This window comes from Mirounga leonina, unplaced genomic scaffold, assembly GCF_011800145.1.
Source record: "Mirounga leonina isolate KUSES-001 unplaced genomic scaffold, KU_Mleo_1.0 Mir_154, whole genome shotgun sequence".
Taxonomy (NCBI): domain Eukaryota; kingdom Metazoa; phylum Chordata; class Mammalia; order Carnivora; family Phocidae; genus Mirounga; species Mirounga leonina.
The window spans coordinates 55,800,505-55,817,552 of record NW_023270389.1 but is presented as its reverse complement, the minus strand read 5'-3'; the positions used below and the strand labels follow the sequence as shown (position 1 = coordinate 55,817,552).

Below are 17,048 nucleotides of genomic sequence, written 5' to 3'. Positions count from 1 at the left end.
ACAAATATTGTATGTTTTCACTTAATATGTGGAATCTAAAAACATTGTATTCCTAAAAACAAAGTAGATTGATGCTTACCAGAGGTTGGGTTGTGGGGGAAAGGGGAAGACCTTGGTCAACAGGTACAAACTTTCAGTCATAAAATGAATAAGTTCCAGGGATCTAATTAATGTACACCATGGTGACTACAGTTAACAATACTGTATTGTATATTTGAATGTTGCTATGAGAATAGATGCTAAATGTTCTCACCATAACAACAACAAAATGGCAATTATGTGAGGTGAAGGACATGTTAACTAACCTTATTGTGGTAAACATTTTGCAATATATGTGTGCACCAAATCATCACACTGTATACTTTAAACCTAACACAGTGTTATATGTCAATTATATCTCAACAAAACTGGAAAAAAAATCAACAATCAACTACAAAGCAGGAGTGGAATGCACACTTAAAATCCCCACATTCTCACTAACCTTCATAAGACTTTGCATCTTATACAATGACTATGAAACCACACTATTGAATTGTTAGAGCTCTCTATAAACCTCAGAAAGAAGAGACTATTTTTTATTAATCAAGAGAAATATTTTGAAAAATTTTATAACATTTCCTAGGAAAGCAACAAAATAAGTTAAATAAGATATTAGTACTATTATGTTATAACTAATATTAGTTAATATTAGTGTTCGAGGGATCAGATTGTCATTACTGAAAAGGACAAACACTGGATTAAAAAATCCCGAGTAAATAAATTACAAGTATATACACATTTAAAAGCTGAATAGGGCCTTTTGGTGGAAAAATAGTGGAATGAAACTTAAAACATTACTACCCAAGCTAAAAATAAAAGAATTTACAGCATATTAAAATTTAGACTTTTCAACTACTCTGATATTAGCTTTACCGATCTGAAAAAAAAAAAAATTGAACAAAATTAACGTAGTGTAAGCACTTTGTTGTGTTTCTCACTGCTTAGGAAATCATACCTCGTAAGAGCTGTTCTTGTTTTACCACAAGCCCTTGGTATTTTTTAAAGGTTTTTTCATAATCTTTTCTCAAGGTTTGGTTTTCAGGGTCTTCATCAAGTAGGCAACTTAAGTTAAGGATCATCCATATTTACTGAAGCAAAGAAAACCTACTGAAAAATACTATGAAGAACAGTACTATTATATTTTATGTGCAGTATTATCTAGTTTTCTCTAACCAGTAGTTTAAAACTAAAATATTCATCTCTGCACAATAATTGTTAGAACTTCTTAACCAAGGGCTCAAGGATATGCTTGGAGACCTTGGGTGAACATATGTTTGGGTTGTTACCAAATACATGAATCCCAGAAATTTTATGCAAATATCTTACAAATGTACACAAGTCTCTTTCAACATATTAACAAGTGGATCCATGAACCAAAAGGATTACTGCCTTAGAGAGTGTTTTAGTTAATAAGAATACTAAATTTCACCTCTGACAGATGCCCAGAATATTCAAAGAATGTTGATTAGATCTAAAGCTCTTTAGTACCCTCTTCAGACTTGATATCAAAAGAGAAATATCCCAAAGTTAGAGGTCGCCAAAAATTTTAAATTACATCTTATGGTCCCAAATAATTCCCTGGACACCTGCAAAAATAATCAATTATTTCAGTCTGACTTCAGGATCCCCAAGCACTTAAAAACTTCCTCCTTGTTGACTGCTACTTGTATCAAAACACAAGGGATCTCCTGCATTTCAGTATGTCTTATAATCCATGATATGTCATAGTTTAATTGAAGCATTTTTTTCCCATTCTTAGTGGTTCATGAATAATGATGCATCTTATTATCAATGGTATCTGATACTTATAGGAATACGCGATGTCCTAAAATACCAGTTCCTGTCACCCAACAGTCACAAAATATAAATTAACGATTGCTAAAAGTTCTGTCAGTAGTTCTCTCCATACCCTTCCTATTTAATGAATTTGGAGTATATTTAGGAGACTTGTGACTCCAGAAATGATCTAAAGTCTCCAGGATTATTGAATTGTCCACAGAGTTTAAGTCAACACCAATCTAGATTTCCGAAGCTCATAGCACAAATAGAAAATTTCTAAACCTGGAAAGATCCTAACAAAGAAAAGTCAAAACTTGTGTGTGTGTTAGGGTATATTTTAAGTATCTTGGGGATTCCATGATGGAGAGGTAAGAAACATATGATACTTTGCACAACAGGAATACTACTTTTACTTTTTAAAAGAGATCAATAAATACTGGGTTCAAAGGAAAATTACCAGTATGGTTGCTGAATAAGCCTTATGAAAAAGCAAGGGCCTTCAATCTAGAAAAATTACTCTGTAGAAGCAATATGATAAATATCTTCAAATACAAGAAAAGTGATGTTTAAGAGACTACCCTTAGTCTATATTGCTTTAGCATGCAAGATTAGATTCAAGGGACAGAAGTTATTGATAAGTGGATTTTAGTGCACTAAGCAAAAGAACATAATAAATAGGATGTCAAACCACAGAATGAACTAAATCAATAAGCAGTGACATTGTCAAAGAAGGGAGTAAATAACCAATTTGTAAGGGAAGCTGCAGAAAACATTCCTGTTTTGAAGGATAGGTTAAAATGGATCATTTTTTAAGATTCTTTTCATAGGTTCTATCATTCTGTAGGCCTCTCAAATGTATATGTATTAAGAAAAGAATTTTTGCACTTAATTAGCAAAATAGAATTTAAAACTATGTTCACCAAATTCACACCTATTCCAATCAGTCACCTTATGACATAGACAGAACTACATAAACAATAGCAGTGAGCCAGACTTCAGCTAACCAAAGGATCTTAGGAGATATATTGATATAGCCACTTAAACACTCACCAGTTCAATTATCTAGGACCACTATTACTGCTCCTTCTATCTTAACAACTAATCAAAGAGATAAAAAGTATATGTCAAACTATATTCATTCTGATAGTATCACTCTTCATCTTAACCTTCAATACTCTTTTATTTTTCCAAATAACGTAAATGGAAAAAAAAACCCAAAACCATCCCACCCATCCAAAGCTCATTAGCAACAACACTGCGGTGAAATGCCACTCTAAAAGGATATCAGCTTTCTTCTTCTTAGAGAGTTCTTCTTGCCACAGCTCATGTCTTTTTAACTCATGATCAATGATATTCATACATAGAGCTCCAATTTTATAGTGAGTGATAAGTCCATGAAACTGAGAAAAGCTTTAAAGAAGAGATTTTAGTATGTATTTGAAGCATTATGTTTTGTAGATTCAGGAAAGTTATTTTGGGTAAACACATGTATAATTAATGTAGAAAATAAATTTGATATATATATTTCAATAAATGAATACACCCAGGGTATACTATGAAGACCTGAAATTATAAGATTACTTTATATATATTACCATTACCTGAAATAAAATTTTTAAGTTAGAAATGAAATAAAATGCATTTTTTGTAATCAACCACTATTTTAACTATGCAGATACTCTCAAAAATAAACTTTCAGACTGCTGTAAAACAAAACTAATAACATATTACTAATATTAAATAAAATGGATTATCAGAGAATAAGCCAGTAAAATATTAGTAATCAGGTTTTTGCATATGTTTCCTACTCAATTCATTCATCCGAGTATGTATTCAATAAATACCTACTCTCTAATGCTGGCACATTTTTAGAACAGAGGCAATTCTCTGGGAATTGGCTAGACTTTTCAAAATGTCTCAATAAATATCTTTCTAAAGAATATATGTATATAAATAGCATATATGGATACATAACAGTTATAAATATATACATATACACATATATGTACATATACATATATACTGGCACTTACTCTGGGTCATGCTTTATTCTAAAAATTATTCAAAAACAGTGTTACTATCCAGTTTACAGATGAGGAAACTGAGGAAAGGAATTAATGTAATCAAGAACACACAAGTAGTAAATAGCAGTACTTGGATTCAAATCCAGTCTATTTCCAGAGTCCATACTCTTAAATTCTAAACCAATTTACTATCCTACTCTGTGTGTATCCATGTACATGCATGGGTCAATACAGACTGAATGAAGGACAGAACAATAGAGAGGATAGAGAATGGGAAAGAGAGTAAGAGTTCAGAGGCAGAGCTTCGGCAGACACACAGGAAGAGAGCAAACCAGTAATCCACAATCCAAACTATTGACAGACTGAAACAGAGATAGACTTTTACTTTTATTTCCTTATTTTTATACTTACCTGGAAAAGCAAAAAAAGATGTAAATTATATTTGTAGCTAACTCAACACTTTGTTTCCAGTCTTCTCTTAGGACTCTTGCTAATGCACCAAGGGCAGTTTCTAAAGAAAAAAGGAACATGTAAAAATGATCATTCGCCTTGCCTGTGGTATAAAGGGTGATTGGTTTTAAATGCCTACTTATTGATAAATAACAAAGCTAAGATAGAACTAGGACAAAAAAGGAGGGTGCTTCTTTCCAACACAGAAAGCTATATTTAGAACTGAAATACAACTTTTACTTAAAAACCCCTAACATGTAACTTTAAGTCTCTAATTATAAACAGAAAGTAAAATATGATTTAGATAAAGTAATATAAGTATATAATGGGTGACAAAATAAAAAGACCATTTCTTTCTTGATGTATATTTCTACTTGTAATCTTGCTACTGCAGTGCCATTTTTTGTTTTTTAACATCTGATTTAATATGTTTGTGAAAAAGGAAAAAACTAGAATAAGTCTAAAAAAGTAATGAGCAGTTTAGCAGGCTAACACTAGCTCCACTGAAGCAAATTAATAACCAAATAAAGCTTATACACACAAAAATAAATCTATTTTAATATTATGTTAAATTAATGCCAATGGACATAAATAAAACAAAAAATCCTTCACAAAACTAGCTTCAGGGTAGAATAAACATCTCTGCTAGATTTTTATCTTGAGAAAGGGAAAAACTTAATGAACTGATTAATGAGAATTACCATATGCTAAGTAAACATAAAGTAATGAGACCGGTTTCAAATTAGAATTGTTACATGGCTTACTGATTCTTAAAATATTAAAGCATTAATCTGTGTGTTATACAGAGATCATAATTCAACTTTCTATAATAGGCACTCAGAATCTACTGTACTTCATGGACTGCATTATTGGTAATTGTTATGGTAATGAAAGTATTCAATTTATTTGTGCTCTGTGGCCATTCAGATTATAAAACAAGCATTATTAATCTTAGTGAGGAATTTTTCAAACTAAAAAACATCCTATAATATCATTTCATAATGTTATTTATACTCACATATGCTTTGAACAAAACTATTCTGGAGTGAAGTAAATAGGTAGGCAATATACATTAATATGTAAAGGTGCCACAAAGTTCTACTTAATAAAGAATCTGGCTAACTTTGTTTATCCAGTATTACTAAAGGCATTTCACCACTATAATCCAGGGGAAACATTATTTCTTAGAATATACAGTTGACCCTTGAACACACTGGCTTGAACTGTGTGGGTCCATTTATATGGGGATTTTTTCAATATTTTATATTATGATTGAAAAGTAAGGTAGAAGTTGCCAAAATGACTAGAAGGGAAGGCAAAGGAAAGATGCAGTGAAGCCTGGAACAGTAGGGCTCTTGCCTGCTCCTGGCACTCCTCACCCTACTCAATACCATTGAGGTCTTGAACTGAGAGGTGCAAAGGAACCAGCTCTGGGGAGAGATTCTCAGTGAGGTGGTGGGGCAGGGCCAGTCATGGGCTAAAATTGGCCAAGGACTACAGAATAACCTGCCTTCACCCTTCACCTCTCCCACTCCTCCCACACCCCCACTCCCAGGGTAACAGGTCCAGAAAACTGGAGCCAAGAGCACCAAGCAAGAACCTGGGATGTAGAGTGGACGGCAAAGAGGGCGCTGTCCATGGTGCTGAGAGCTCTCCAAAGTGGGGAGCTATTACCTCCAGGGAACTAACTGGCAGTTCACCACTTGATAGCATCTCCTATAAGCAGAAACTGCATTAGAACTTCATAAAGGGGGTCTGATGGAACAAGCAATCTAGAGAGACAGGTAAAGGTGTTCTGCTTTCCCTCAGATTCCATGTATAAAAAGATTTCCCACATTCTTGGGTATGGAAGCAAGGAACAGGTACCACTCTAGGATCCAGCTTTGTTAACTTTGGGTAGGGACAAGGAGAGATGTGGTGCCTTGTCCTATTACTGTACTATTCATAGTTAAGTTTCTGGAGAGTCAAAAATTACATATGTATTTTTGACTGTGGGGGTGCACCTCTAAACCACCCTCTCCATTGTTCAAGAGTCAACTGTGCTTTGGAAAATGATGTACTATGTCATGAATTTAGGTAGATGGCTAGTGACCTATTTTCCAAATTTTATTTCATTTTTCTCCTTTAGTATAAAATAGAAAAGTGTCTCAATAAAAACACAGCTGTAGGATTTGTACATAGTTTATCAAGAAATAGCCGAAAGAAAATTATGAAGTTTACTCAAGGTCAAAATATAACCCCCAAATGAATTTATAAGTTAAATGCAATCATAATTAAAATTCCATTATAATTTTTATGATATAATTTATATGATAAAGTGATGTCAAAATAATACATTCAAAAAATGTAAAGACCAGCAACACCTATTTAAAAAAAAAATCAACAAGTTGGAACACTTCTCCTACCTATTCTAAAACTCTAGTCAAAATACAAAACAAAACATAGCATGGAAATTATCAAATAGATCAACAGAAAAGAAATAAAGCATTAAAACATACCTATGAATATACCAGAACAGTACATGGCACAGAATAATCTTTCAAGAAGTATCTATTGAATAATAGAATGCCAGGCATTTAACAGAAAAGGCATTTCAAATCTTTGGGGGAAGAAGGAGTATTCACTAACTAGGTTGGAATAACTGGCTATGAATATGCAACAAATTTACATCTCTACCACCTACTTTCAACAAAAATGAATTCCAGAGCTAAGCATTTCTGAAACAACCAAAGTAAGGACCTCCAAAAATCCATTCCTCCACAAGTGAATTAAAACACTGGAAAAAACTGTCACCAACTTTTTTAGAAACCTGGAAATTAACTACATTTTGCAACAATAAGAAATATGGCTGAATCTTAGTAAGAGAAAATGTTTCAACTTGCCCTAATTCTATCCCCTCTGTGTAACTTTGTGGAAGCCTTGAAAACCAACAGCATCACAATTTTAGTATCTGTGAAAAACAGCAGCATAGCAGCCAACTGGAGGAAGCAGAACAATTTGGCACTCCTGAAAACCCCCACTCCACTCCACTCACTATGTGACCCATCTGGATATTTGCTGGAAAGCTCCATTCCCAGGGTTTGCATTTATTTGACCTGACTCAGAAATTGCTTTGTACAGGTTTATACCCAGGGCATTTGTTGAAAACCACTGGTGGCAATATTGCAACTGCAGGTGGTAGCCTTGCCAGTTGGGGTTAACAAGAGTCTAACCAAACAACCTTAAAAGGAAAAACTGGGAGTGAGATATTTACAAGGTCTTTGAAAAGCTCCAATATATTCCTGGGAAACCAGAAGGCCATGTACAAGTGCAGGAATGTGCTGATGCCCAGGAAAGACCTAAGAAAGACCTACTCTCTCATCTCTGGCCAATCCTGAGGCAATGTACAAGCAGGAATTAAAGGCTAAGGCCTTGGGAGTTTCTGGCAGGCTCAGTCAGTAAAGCATGAGACTCTTGATCTCAGGGTCATGAGTTTGAGCCCCATGTTGGGTGTAGAGATTAATTAAATAAGTAAAAAAAAGTTAAAAAAAAAAGGCTAAGATCTTGTAAACTACCTGCTTAAATACTGAAGACATGCTCCAACAGACACACAAACACAGCCCCTCAGCAAAGGCTGGGACACTTAGGGCCAGGCATTTAAAAAACCTCCATCCAATCATTAAACACTAAACTAACTGAACTAGAAAGCTTCAGTGGCAGCACAAAGAATACAGATTTTTCAGAATTAATCCAAGAAACTCATTAAACCAACAGTAAAAATAAGCCCTGGAGGGAGTGTCCCAATATTATTTCAACAACAATAAAAATTAAAAGACATGCGAGAAAACAGGATGCTATGTCCTGTACTCAGTAAACACAGGAGTCAATAGGAATTGTCCATGAGGAAGCTCAGATGTTGAACTTATGAAACAAAGACTTTAAACTAGCTATTGTAAATACATTCAATGAACTAAAGGAAACCATATCTAAAGGTTTAAAGAAAAGTATGGGAAGGTAGGCAAATGATGTCTCATCAAACAAATAATATCAATAAGGAGATACAAATCAAAAAATATGAACCAAATATAAATTCTGGAGTTACAAAGTACATCTGAAATGAAAAATTCATTAAAGGGTCTTAATAGCAGATGTGAACTAGAAAAAGAAAGAACTGACAAATTAAAAGGTAGGTCAATTAAGACTATCCAGTCTAAAGAACTGAAAGAAAAAAGAATGAAAAATAAAGAGCCTCAAAGACCAATGGGGCACCAAACAAGCACATTAACATGGGAGTCCCAAGAGGAAAGGAGAGAAAGGAGCTAAATGAATATTTAACAAAATAATGCCCAAAACTTCCAAGTTTGATGAAAAACATTAATCTGCAGATCCAAGGAGTTCCATGAACTCCAAGCAAGACAAACTAAAAAACATCAACACCTAAAAACATCATAGTCACACTCACTGGCAAAAGCCAAAGGCAAAGAAAATGTTGAAAGCAGTAAGAAGAAAGCAGCTCAATAGTTATACAGGATCCTTCATAAGATTAACAGCCAATTTCATATCAGAAACCATGAAGACAATGGGATGGTATAGTCAAAGTACTAAAAGAAAAACACTGTCAAACAAGAATTCTACATCCAGCAAAACTACCCATTCAAACACCAAAGAAAAATTAAGTCATGCCTATTCCTAGGTAAACAAAAATTTAAAGAATTTGTTGATATTAAATCTTCCCTATGAGAATACTAAAGGGAATCCTTCAGGCTTAAATGAAAAAATTACCGCAGAAGAACTTAAATCCACACAAAGAAATAAAGAGCAAAGGTAAAGATAACTATATAAATAAAAAGACAGTATAAACATATTTCTGACTATACTCTTCTATCTGATTAAAAAAACTCATACATCAATAATTATATTACTGTGCTGATAGGCAAATAATGTGTAATGATGTACTTTGTATTACCAAAATAGTACAAAGGAGTGGAGAGGGAATAAAGGTATATTGGAGCAAAGTTTTTACATACTATTCAAATTAAGTTACTATTAATTTGAACTAGATTATTTTAATTTAATATGGTAACTATAATTCTAGGGCAAACACTCAGAAAATAATTCAGGAAAACATAATAAATCAAAAGGATTAAAATGGTATACTAAAAAATATCCATTTTACATAAAAGAAGGCAGTAATAAGGGGCTAAAGGAACAAAAATGATAAAAGATATAGAAAACAAATACAAAGTGTTAAATAACAATCCCACTTAATGAGTAATTACGTTAATGGTAAATAGACTAAACACTCCAATCAAAAGGGAGAGACTGGCAGAATGGATTAAAAAAAAAGCACGATCCAACTATATACTTTCTACAATACATTTTATTTATTTATTTTTATTTTTTATTTTTATTTTTTATTTTTTATTTTTTTCAATACAAACATTTTAGATTCAAAGGCACAAATAGGGTGAAAGCAAACAGATTGAAAAAGATATACAAAAAAGAGACAATAGATTGAGAGAAACTATTCTAAGCACATAAAAGAAAAAGGATATAAATGATATAAATTTATATGCTAAATTATATATGTAAAAAAGGATATAAAGACTGTGCATATATTTATGTAAATATATGTATAGTCTCACACACACACACACACACACACACACGAATACACAGGAATACAAACTTCAAAACAGGGTAGAAATTCCAAAAGTCTAGTGACATGAGGAAAAAAGTAAATTCATTAGAAATCAGGCAAATGCAACTTAAAACAAGAGAACTTGTTCATTACCATAATACAATGTCAAAAAATTTAAAGTTTAATGGCTTTCATATTCCACTGGTCTGGGGACAGAGCAGTACAACCATTTAGGAAGGCAGTTTGGCAAAATCCCTTAAAACATTATGACCTGTATTTCTGTATGACCTCTGTTTCTGTGTACACACTGTAAAGAATTCCTTGCTTGTGACGAAACCAGAGAGGGAGACAAACTGTAAGAGACTCTTAATCTTAGGAAACAAACTGAGGGTTGCTGCAGGGGAGGGGAGTGGGAGGATGGGATAACTGGGTGATAGACACTGGGAAGGGTATGTGCTGTAATGAGCACTGGGTATTATATAAGACTGATGAATCACAGACCTGTACCCCTGAAACAAATAATATATGTTAATTAATTGAAAAAAAAGTGAACTCAATAAATTAAATGGGCTAAGGGATTCATGGAATTTAGTCATAAGAAAAATAAACACAAAATCACTTCTGTTCAGTTTAAATGCAATAGGATTCTGGTCCCTGCTGTGGGAACACAAGTGTCAGTAAGTATCCTGGATCCATGCTTTAAATAAATGGCTTTATGTCTGTAAAAAAAAAAAAAAAAAAAGGAAGAAGATATGTACAAAGATGTTCACTGAAGCAATATTCCCTACCGAAAAATTTGTAAACAATCTAACGACCAATCAATAGAGGAATGGCTAAAGCTATATAAAGCTTCATAAAAAGCAATAACCAAAATTGTTTAAAAATTAATTACATTATGGGGCACCTGGGTGGCTCAGTTGGTTAAGGGTCTGCTTTTGGCTTAGGTCATGATCCGAGAGTCCTGGGATAGAGCCCGTGTCAGGCTCCCTGCTCAGCGGGGAGCCTGCTTCTCCCTCTCCTCCCCACTTGTGCTCTCTTGCTATCTCTCTCTCTCAAATAAATAAATACAATCTTTACATTATATGTATCTATCTGCATGTAATCTCAAAACATTACTATATGGAAAAAATTAACAAAAAAGTAGTATGATATTATTAATATAAAAATTCTTACAAAGTAACACTCTATAAAAAATTCATATATATATACCTTATATATACAAAAGTATATATGAAAAGGATCTAGAAGAATGAATGCACTCCAAACTCAGATTATAGAGTAATGGTCAAAGGGGGTTTCATCTATAATATTCTAATTCTTTTAAAAAAATATATGAGTTGTGTAATTTTAAAAATACCTAAAATGCACAAATTTCCTACTGAGAACATCCTAGGACTTCCTGGACAATTCTTTGTATGTATTTTCCAAGCTACAAAGTATAGGTGTGTACTGTGCAGCCTCCATAAAAGAATTATGAAAATAGACAAAAAGGTATTCTTTATCAAAGAATTATGAAAATAGACAAAAAAGGTATTCTTTATCATGTGATGGAAAATCAGGTAATAATGACATCTTTCATATTTTATTTTTGGCAGAAGTATAGTCAGAAAACTGTGCACTTAAAGTAATTCTATAGTGGTATTACTGAGAAAAAAGATTTTAAGAGCATTGTATCTTCTTTTTCTTTATTACCTAGCACATCTAATGAAAGGAGAGCATCAAATTCAATCAAAATAAACTTATAAAGATTAATACATATTTTTGCTGCACTACTGAAAAAAAACTAATTTTGGAACTTTAACCAATTTAATAAAAGCATATACATATGTGTGCAAATGTCAGAAGTTTGATATTGTATCCTAACTGAAAGGATAAAACTCTTCCAGAGCAGAAGAATGAAAAGATACAGTATCATTAATGCTTTATTTTTGTTGTTTAAATGATTTCTAAATTCTTCAGAGAATATTTAAATGTTATCCTCTTAAGTTAAAAATTTTTCATAAGAAGGTAACAAAGTTCTGGGAAACAAATGCATTCCTAACTTTGGTATAATTTTAGCTTTCTCCTTAAAAACCACATTATACAATTTTTCTATTTTTAATATTTATAGATATAAATCACCATTCAATAGTAGTTCTTCCAAGTTATCAGGATTTCGGGCAAGCTGCAGGATCAAAGCAGAACCCCGAACTTTGTCAGGAATATCTTCATATAGTAACTCAATGTATTCATCCATATCATTAATGTTAGCAACTTCATCAATCTGAAAGAAAGGAAGAGGAAGTACTCCAAAAGAACAATATTTAACAAAGCCACTGTTAAAAGAATGACATTTTGCCCTTTTAATAACAGACAAATTTTCCAAGGACTCATAGCTGCCATCCTTTTGTAGAGGGGAAAATTAGACCTTTGGGTGCTAGGACTCTAATACAAAGTAGCTATAAACCATATGAAAATAGGAAGTACATAAACTCTAAAATTGGCCTATTAATATAAAATATCTTAAATTTAATGCAAATAATTTATATCTACTTCAATAGGTTAAACAATATTTCAAAACATAAGGCAATAAGAATATTTAAAACATTTCAAAACCTACTTATCAAAATAAATTATATCTAAAAAAATACCACTAACTTTTGCCTATATGAAATATTGAATATCTACCTTTTCCAGGTACTTCTAAGTTGAATAATCTTTAAAATATCCCTATCTATTTAACGTTATTGTATGAATTATTGATGGGAAAAGGCAACAACCTTACAATCAATCAGTTCTCTAGTAGATCAGAATATAGTCTTACCTCCATTCCTTCAAAAGGAGGTGGATCTTTAGGCTTGCTTGATTTTTCTTTTTTTTCTGTAAAAAGATTTTGTTTTTAATGAGAACTAGGTTTTTAGAGTTTCTGGGTAATTTTTATTTTCAGCAGCTGAGTTTTATTATGGCTGAGCTGGGGATCTTAAAACTGAATAGTTTATCAAATCATCTTTTTTCCAAGAAATAAAAAAATAAAAAATGTTCATCTATAATCCATCTGTTCTAATGAGGATATCAAGGATATAAATGAATAAAATCTATAAATGATCCCAAAGTCATAACTTCATTTCCTCCTACATTAACTTCTTGGGTATGTAAATAGCCAGACTTGCCAACAGGCAGCAAAATAGTCCCTTTGTAACTCACATTTAAGGTTGGAGGAGGAAAATCAATAAGGCAAAGATACATTAATGGGTTGAATAATATAAAAACTGAAAAAAAAAATCACTTAAGGTAACAAATCACATAAGTATTACTGTTTTGTTTCAATCACTTTAAGGGGCAAGGTTTTTGGCTTTGAAATAGTGAATACCACAAAAAAAAGTTAAAAAAGAAAAATAGAATAGTTTTTTTTAAATGTGTGTATTTAACATAGTAACAGTATTTCATATATGTCTTCAAACATTAATATCTATATAAACAGATTGATTTTAATGGATTTATCCATATATTTTGACATGAAAATTTCCTCATATTCCTTTAATTTGGGGGAAAGAAGGTGAGAAGACTAATTTACCTTGAAAATTCAGTTAAAGGGTTTTATTAGTAAAGTTATTTTAATATAAATGCATTCATGATTGTATTAATTAGGCATTAGGAAAGATCAATTTTAACTACACTATACAACTCAAAATAAGTATACACACATCTTATTAGAGTACAGGATTTACTTTGCTCACTTTGAACTTATTTAACTTATTGAAGAAGTTATCTCCCTCATTTACAAAGATCTTAACCAGAATATTCTATCATGAAACATTTAATAATTTTTCCTTATAGCACTTATTATGAATAATGAACAATTACACATTGAATGCCAGTGACGTAGTTGGATGCAATCAAGTTCAAACTGCTTATTTTTGCTTTTAAATTCATTCAAAAATACAGGGGCGCCTGGGTGGCTCAGATGGTTAAGCGTCTGCCTTCGGCTCAGGTCATGATCCCAGCGTCCTGGGATCGAGTCCCGCATCGGGCTCCCTGCTCCTTGGGAGCCTGCTTCTCCCTCTGCCTCTCTCTCTCTCTGTCTCTCATGAATAAATAAATAAAATCTTAAAAAAAAAAAATTCATTCAAAAATACATATTGATCACATTAGATATTATATTCAGAGTTAACTAATAAAAATATGTATTAGACACAAGGCATTTTATTTGCTGTGGATAGAGAGAAAAGACTGAAATAATTTGAAAAATGTCCAAATTTTCTCTTACTTTTTTCTACTTAGTATAATCTTAAGCACTTATAAATTATTTCAAAGGCACCATATTTTATTTTATTTTATTTTATTTTTATTTTTTATTTTTTAAGATTTTATTTATTTGCGAGAGAGAGAATGAGAGACAGAGAGCATGAGAGGGAGGAAGGTCAGAGGGAGAAGCAGACTCCCTGCTGAGCAGGGAGCCCGATGCGGGACTCGATCCTGGGACTCCAGGATCATGACCTGAGCCGAAGGCAGTCGCTTAACCAACTGAGCCACCCAGGTGCCCCAAAGGCAGCATATTTTAGAACTCACAATGGTGAAAGACATGTAAACTAAATCAGTACTAGGAAGTAGAATACAGCATTCAATAATCTTAGATGACTTTCCATTGAAATGTCTGTATTTTTATTTTGTTTCATTTTTGGTTTAGATTATTTGATGATACCTTCGAAAAATAATCAACTGCTTAGCTCTAATATTTTAATTGCTTGGTTCTTTATGAGGAAATTGAAGCTAGAGGAATGGCAACAAGGAAGACATTAAGAATGAAAAAGCAATATTTTCCTAAGAAAGAGTCATAAAACTATCCTAAAGGATAGTCTAAAATATATAACACATATTTTAACATTTAAATACCTGAGTAATCAATTCACATTATAAATTAAGTGTCAAGAAGAAATTTAGAAAATATAAATCTAGTTGGGGTACAGAAAATGGATTTTTCTGCCCCAAATTCTCTTCTTTTATTATTCTAGAGTCAGTATGACAGACATTTGTTTTTCATTCCTGATTTCAGCACATGTGTACACATACACAAACATACACACATACCACAGTATGAAATAGAAACAGATCATTTTGTGTGGAAGCATCTAATATAGAGCCTTGTACGCAGGAAACTAATAGGTTTTTTTCATTTACTTATTTATAATACAGGCAAAACAAAATAAAACAATAACAAAAAAAAAACAACCCACCATTCAAAAATCAAAAGCACAAACTATAGTCAAACAACTCTGGTTATGCATTAAAAAGTGAGGAATTCTACTTACCTTTTCCTGACAATGAATCACGGCGGTTCTGTAGATAGTACAACAGCTGTTCTACCTCATTTAATTTTGAGGGATGAATAAGTTTACATTCTTCAACCACCTTCCGTGCCAGGGAAGTTATATCTGTGTTGGCATTGAGACTCTTAAGACGAATGCTGTAAGCATATCAGAATTTTCCAACTCAGTTATATTAAAGTAAGTGATAACTTACACAATACTTCTTTTAAATAAATAGTTTATAATGCAGTTAAATGTACCTGACACAGACTCTTTCAGTAAAATATAATAAAGTATTAGATATAATTAGGCTTAAAATATGCAAAGAAATGATTTCTTTGAACTGGACAAATGAGATAACAAAAGAATATTAAAATCTACATCTGACTCCTCTAGGCAGGACAGCATATTCAGGGATCTTGTTTTAAAACAGTCTTTCTGACAATATATATAAAGTCTTTAGTCACTGTTGGATGTGAGAATCCATACTGCCAAAAATGAGTAACTTTCTTGACCATACTCACAATCATTTTTTTTTGAAATAGGGTCAACACATAATATCAGTATATTCAGATTCAGTTGTTCTGATGGAAACAATTACCAATGTACATGAATTCGTGGTCCCAGGGAGAGCCATGAAGACATAAAATTAGGTTCAGGGTGAAACTTAACTGGAGGCAAAAGACTCTTACAAGCAGATGCACCAATGCAAGGCTTATATTCAAAAAGAGAAACATAAGAAAGTAGCCACTGTGTGGAATTCTTTTTTGGTGAAGATGGACAATTTTTGAAGAGACATCAAGGTATTAGATTAGAGGCAGTAGGGACAGAGACCTCAAAAAAATGTCTTACACTGAACATCTGTGAAATCATTATTCGGATAGGGATAAATTTATGCATAAATGCCCTGTGCTTCACCTATTCTGTCCTCCCACACCCCTTGGACTCCTGACAGGCTCTAATCTTTCTACTTTAGTTTTGCCTTTTCTAGAATGTCACATAGTTGGAATCATATAGTATGTAGTTTTCCCAGTCTGGTTTCTTTCACTTACATGCATTAATACAGTAAGGTACCTCAAATGTGTTTTCATAGCTTGATAGTTTATTTCTTTTTAGTGCTGAATCATACTTGGTTATATGAATGCACCAAAATTTGTTGAAGGATATCTGGGGTGCTTCCTGCTTCTGACAATCATAAATTTTCTATAAACATTCACGTACCAGTTTTCGTGTGGACATTATTTTCAATTCATTTGAGTTCATATCTAGGGACAACTGATAGATTATATGGTAAGCCTATGACTAGCTTTGTAAGAAATTGCCAAACTATCTTCCAAAGTGGCAGTATCATTTTATAATCCCACTAGCAATGAATGAGTTCCTACTGCTCTATATCCTCACCAGCATTTGCTGTCAATATTTTGGATTTTATCTATTCTAATAGATGTGCAGTGGTATCTTAATATAATAATTTTTCTACTTTTTAAAAAAATTATGTTATGTTAAAAACCATACATCACATCATTAGTTTTTGAGGTAGTGTTCCATGATTCATTGTTTGCGTATAACACCCAGAGCTCCATTCAGTACGTGCCCTCTTTAATAACCATCACCAGGCTAACCCATCCCCCCACCCCCCTCCACTCTAGAACCCTGTTTGTTTCTCAGAGTACACAGTCTCTCACGGTTCGTCTCGCCCACTGACTTCCCCCACCTTCATTTCTCCCTTCCTACTATCTTCCTCTTTTTTTTTTTTTAACATATAATGTATTATTTGTTTCAGAGCTACAAGTCTGTGATTCAAACTCTTCCACAATTCACAGCGCTCACCATAGCACATACCCTCCCCAA

At 32.8% G+C, this 17,048-nt stretch overlaps 1 protein-coding gene across 1 annotated transcript in view; it reads right to left on the bottom strand.

Moving 5' to 3' along the window:
• KIFAP3 (kinesin associated protein 3) overlaps positions 1–17,048 on the bottom strand; it is a 187,573-nt gene that overhangs the window by 132,576 nt on the left and 37,949 nt on the right. The window contains exons 3-8 of the mRNA XM_035010840.1: positions 15,201–15,355; positions 12,716–12,771; positions 12,034–12,175; positions 4,254–4,353; positions 3,104–3,228; positions 995–1,093 (exon numbers count right to left, since the gene is read on the bottom strand). Coding sequence (XP_034866731.1) covers positions 995–1,093; positions 3,104–3,228; positions 4,254–4,353; positions 12,034–12,175; positions 12,716–12,771; positions 15,201–15,355 — 677 coding nt within the window. The remainder of the gene's footprint in view (positions 1–994; positions 1,094–3,103; positions 3,229–4,253; positions 4,354–12,033; positions 12,176–12,715; positions 12,772–15,200; positions 15,356–17,048) is intronic.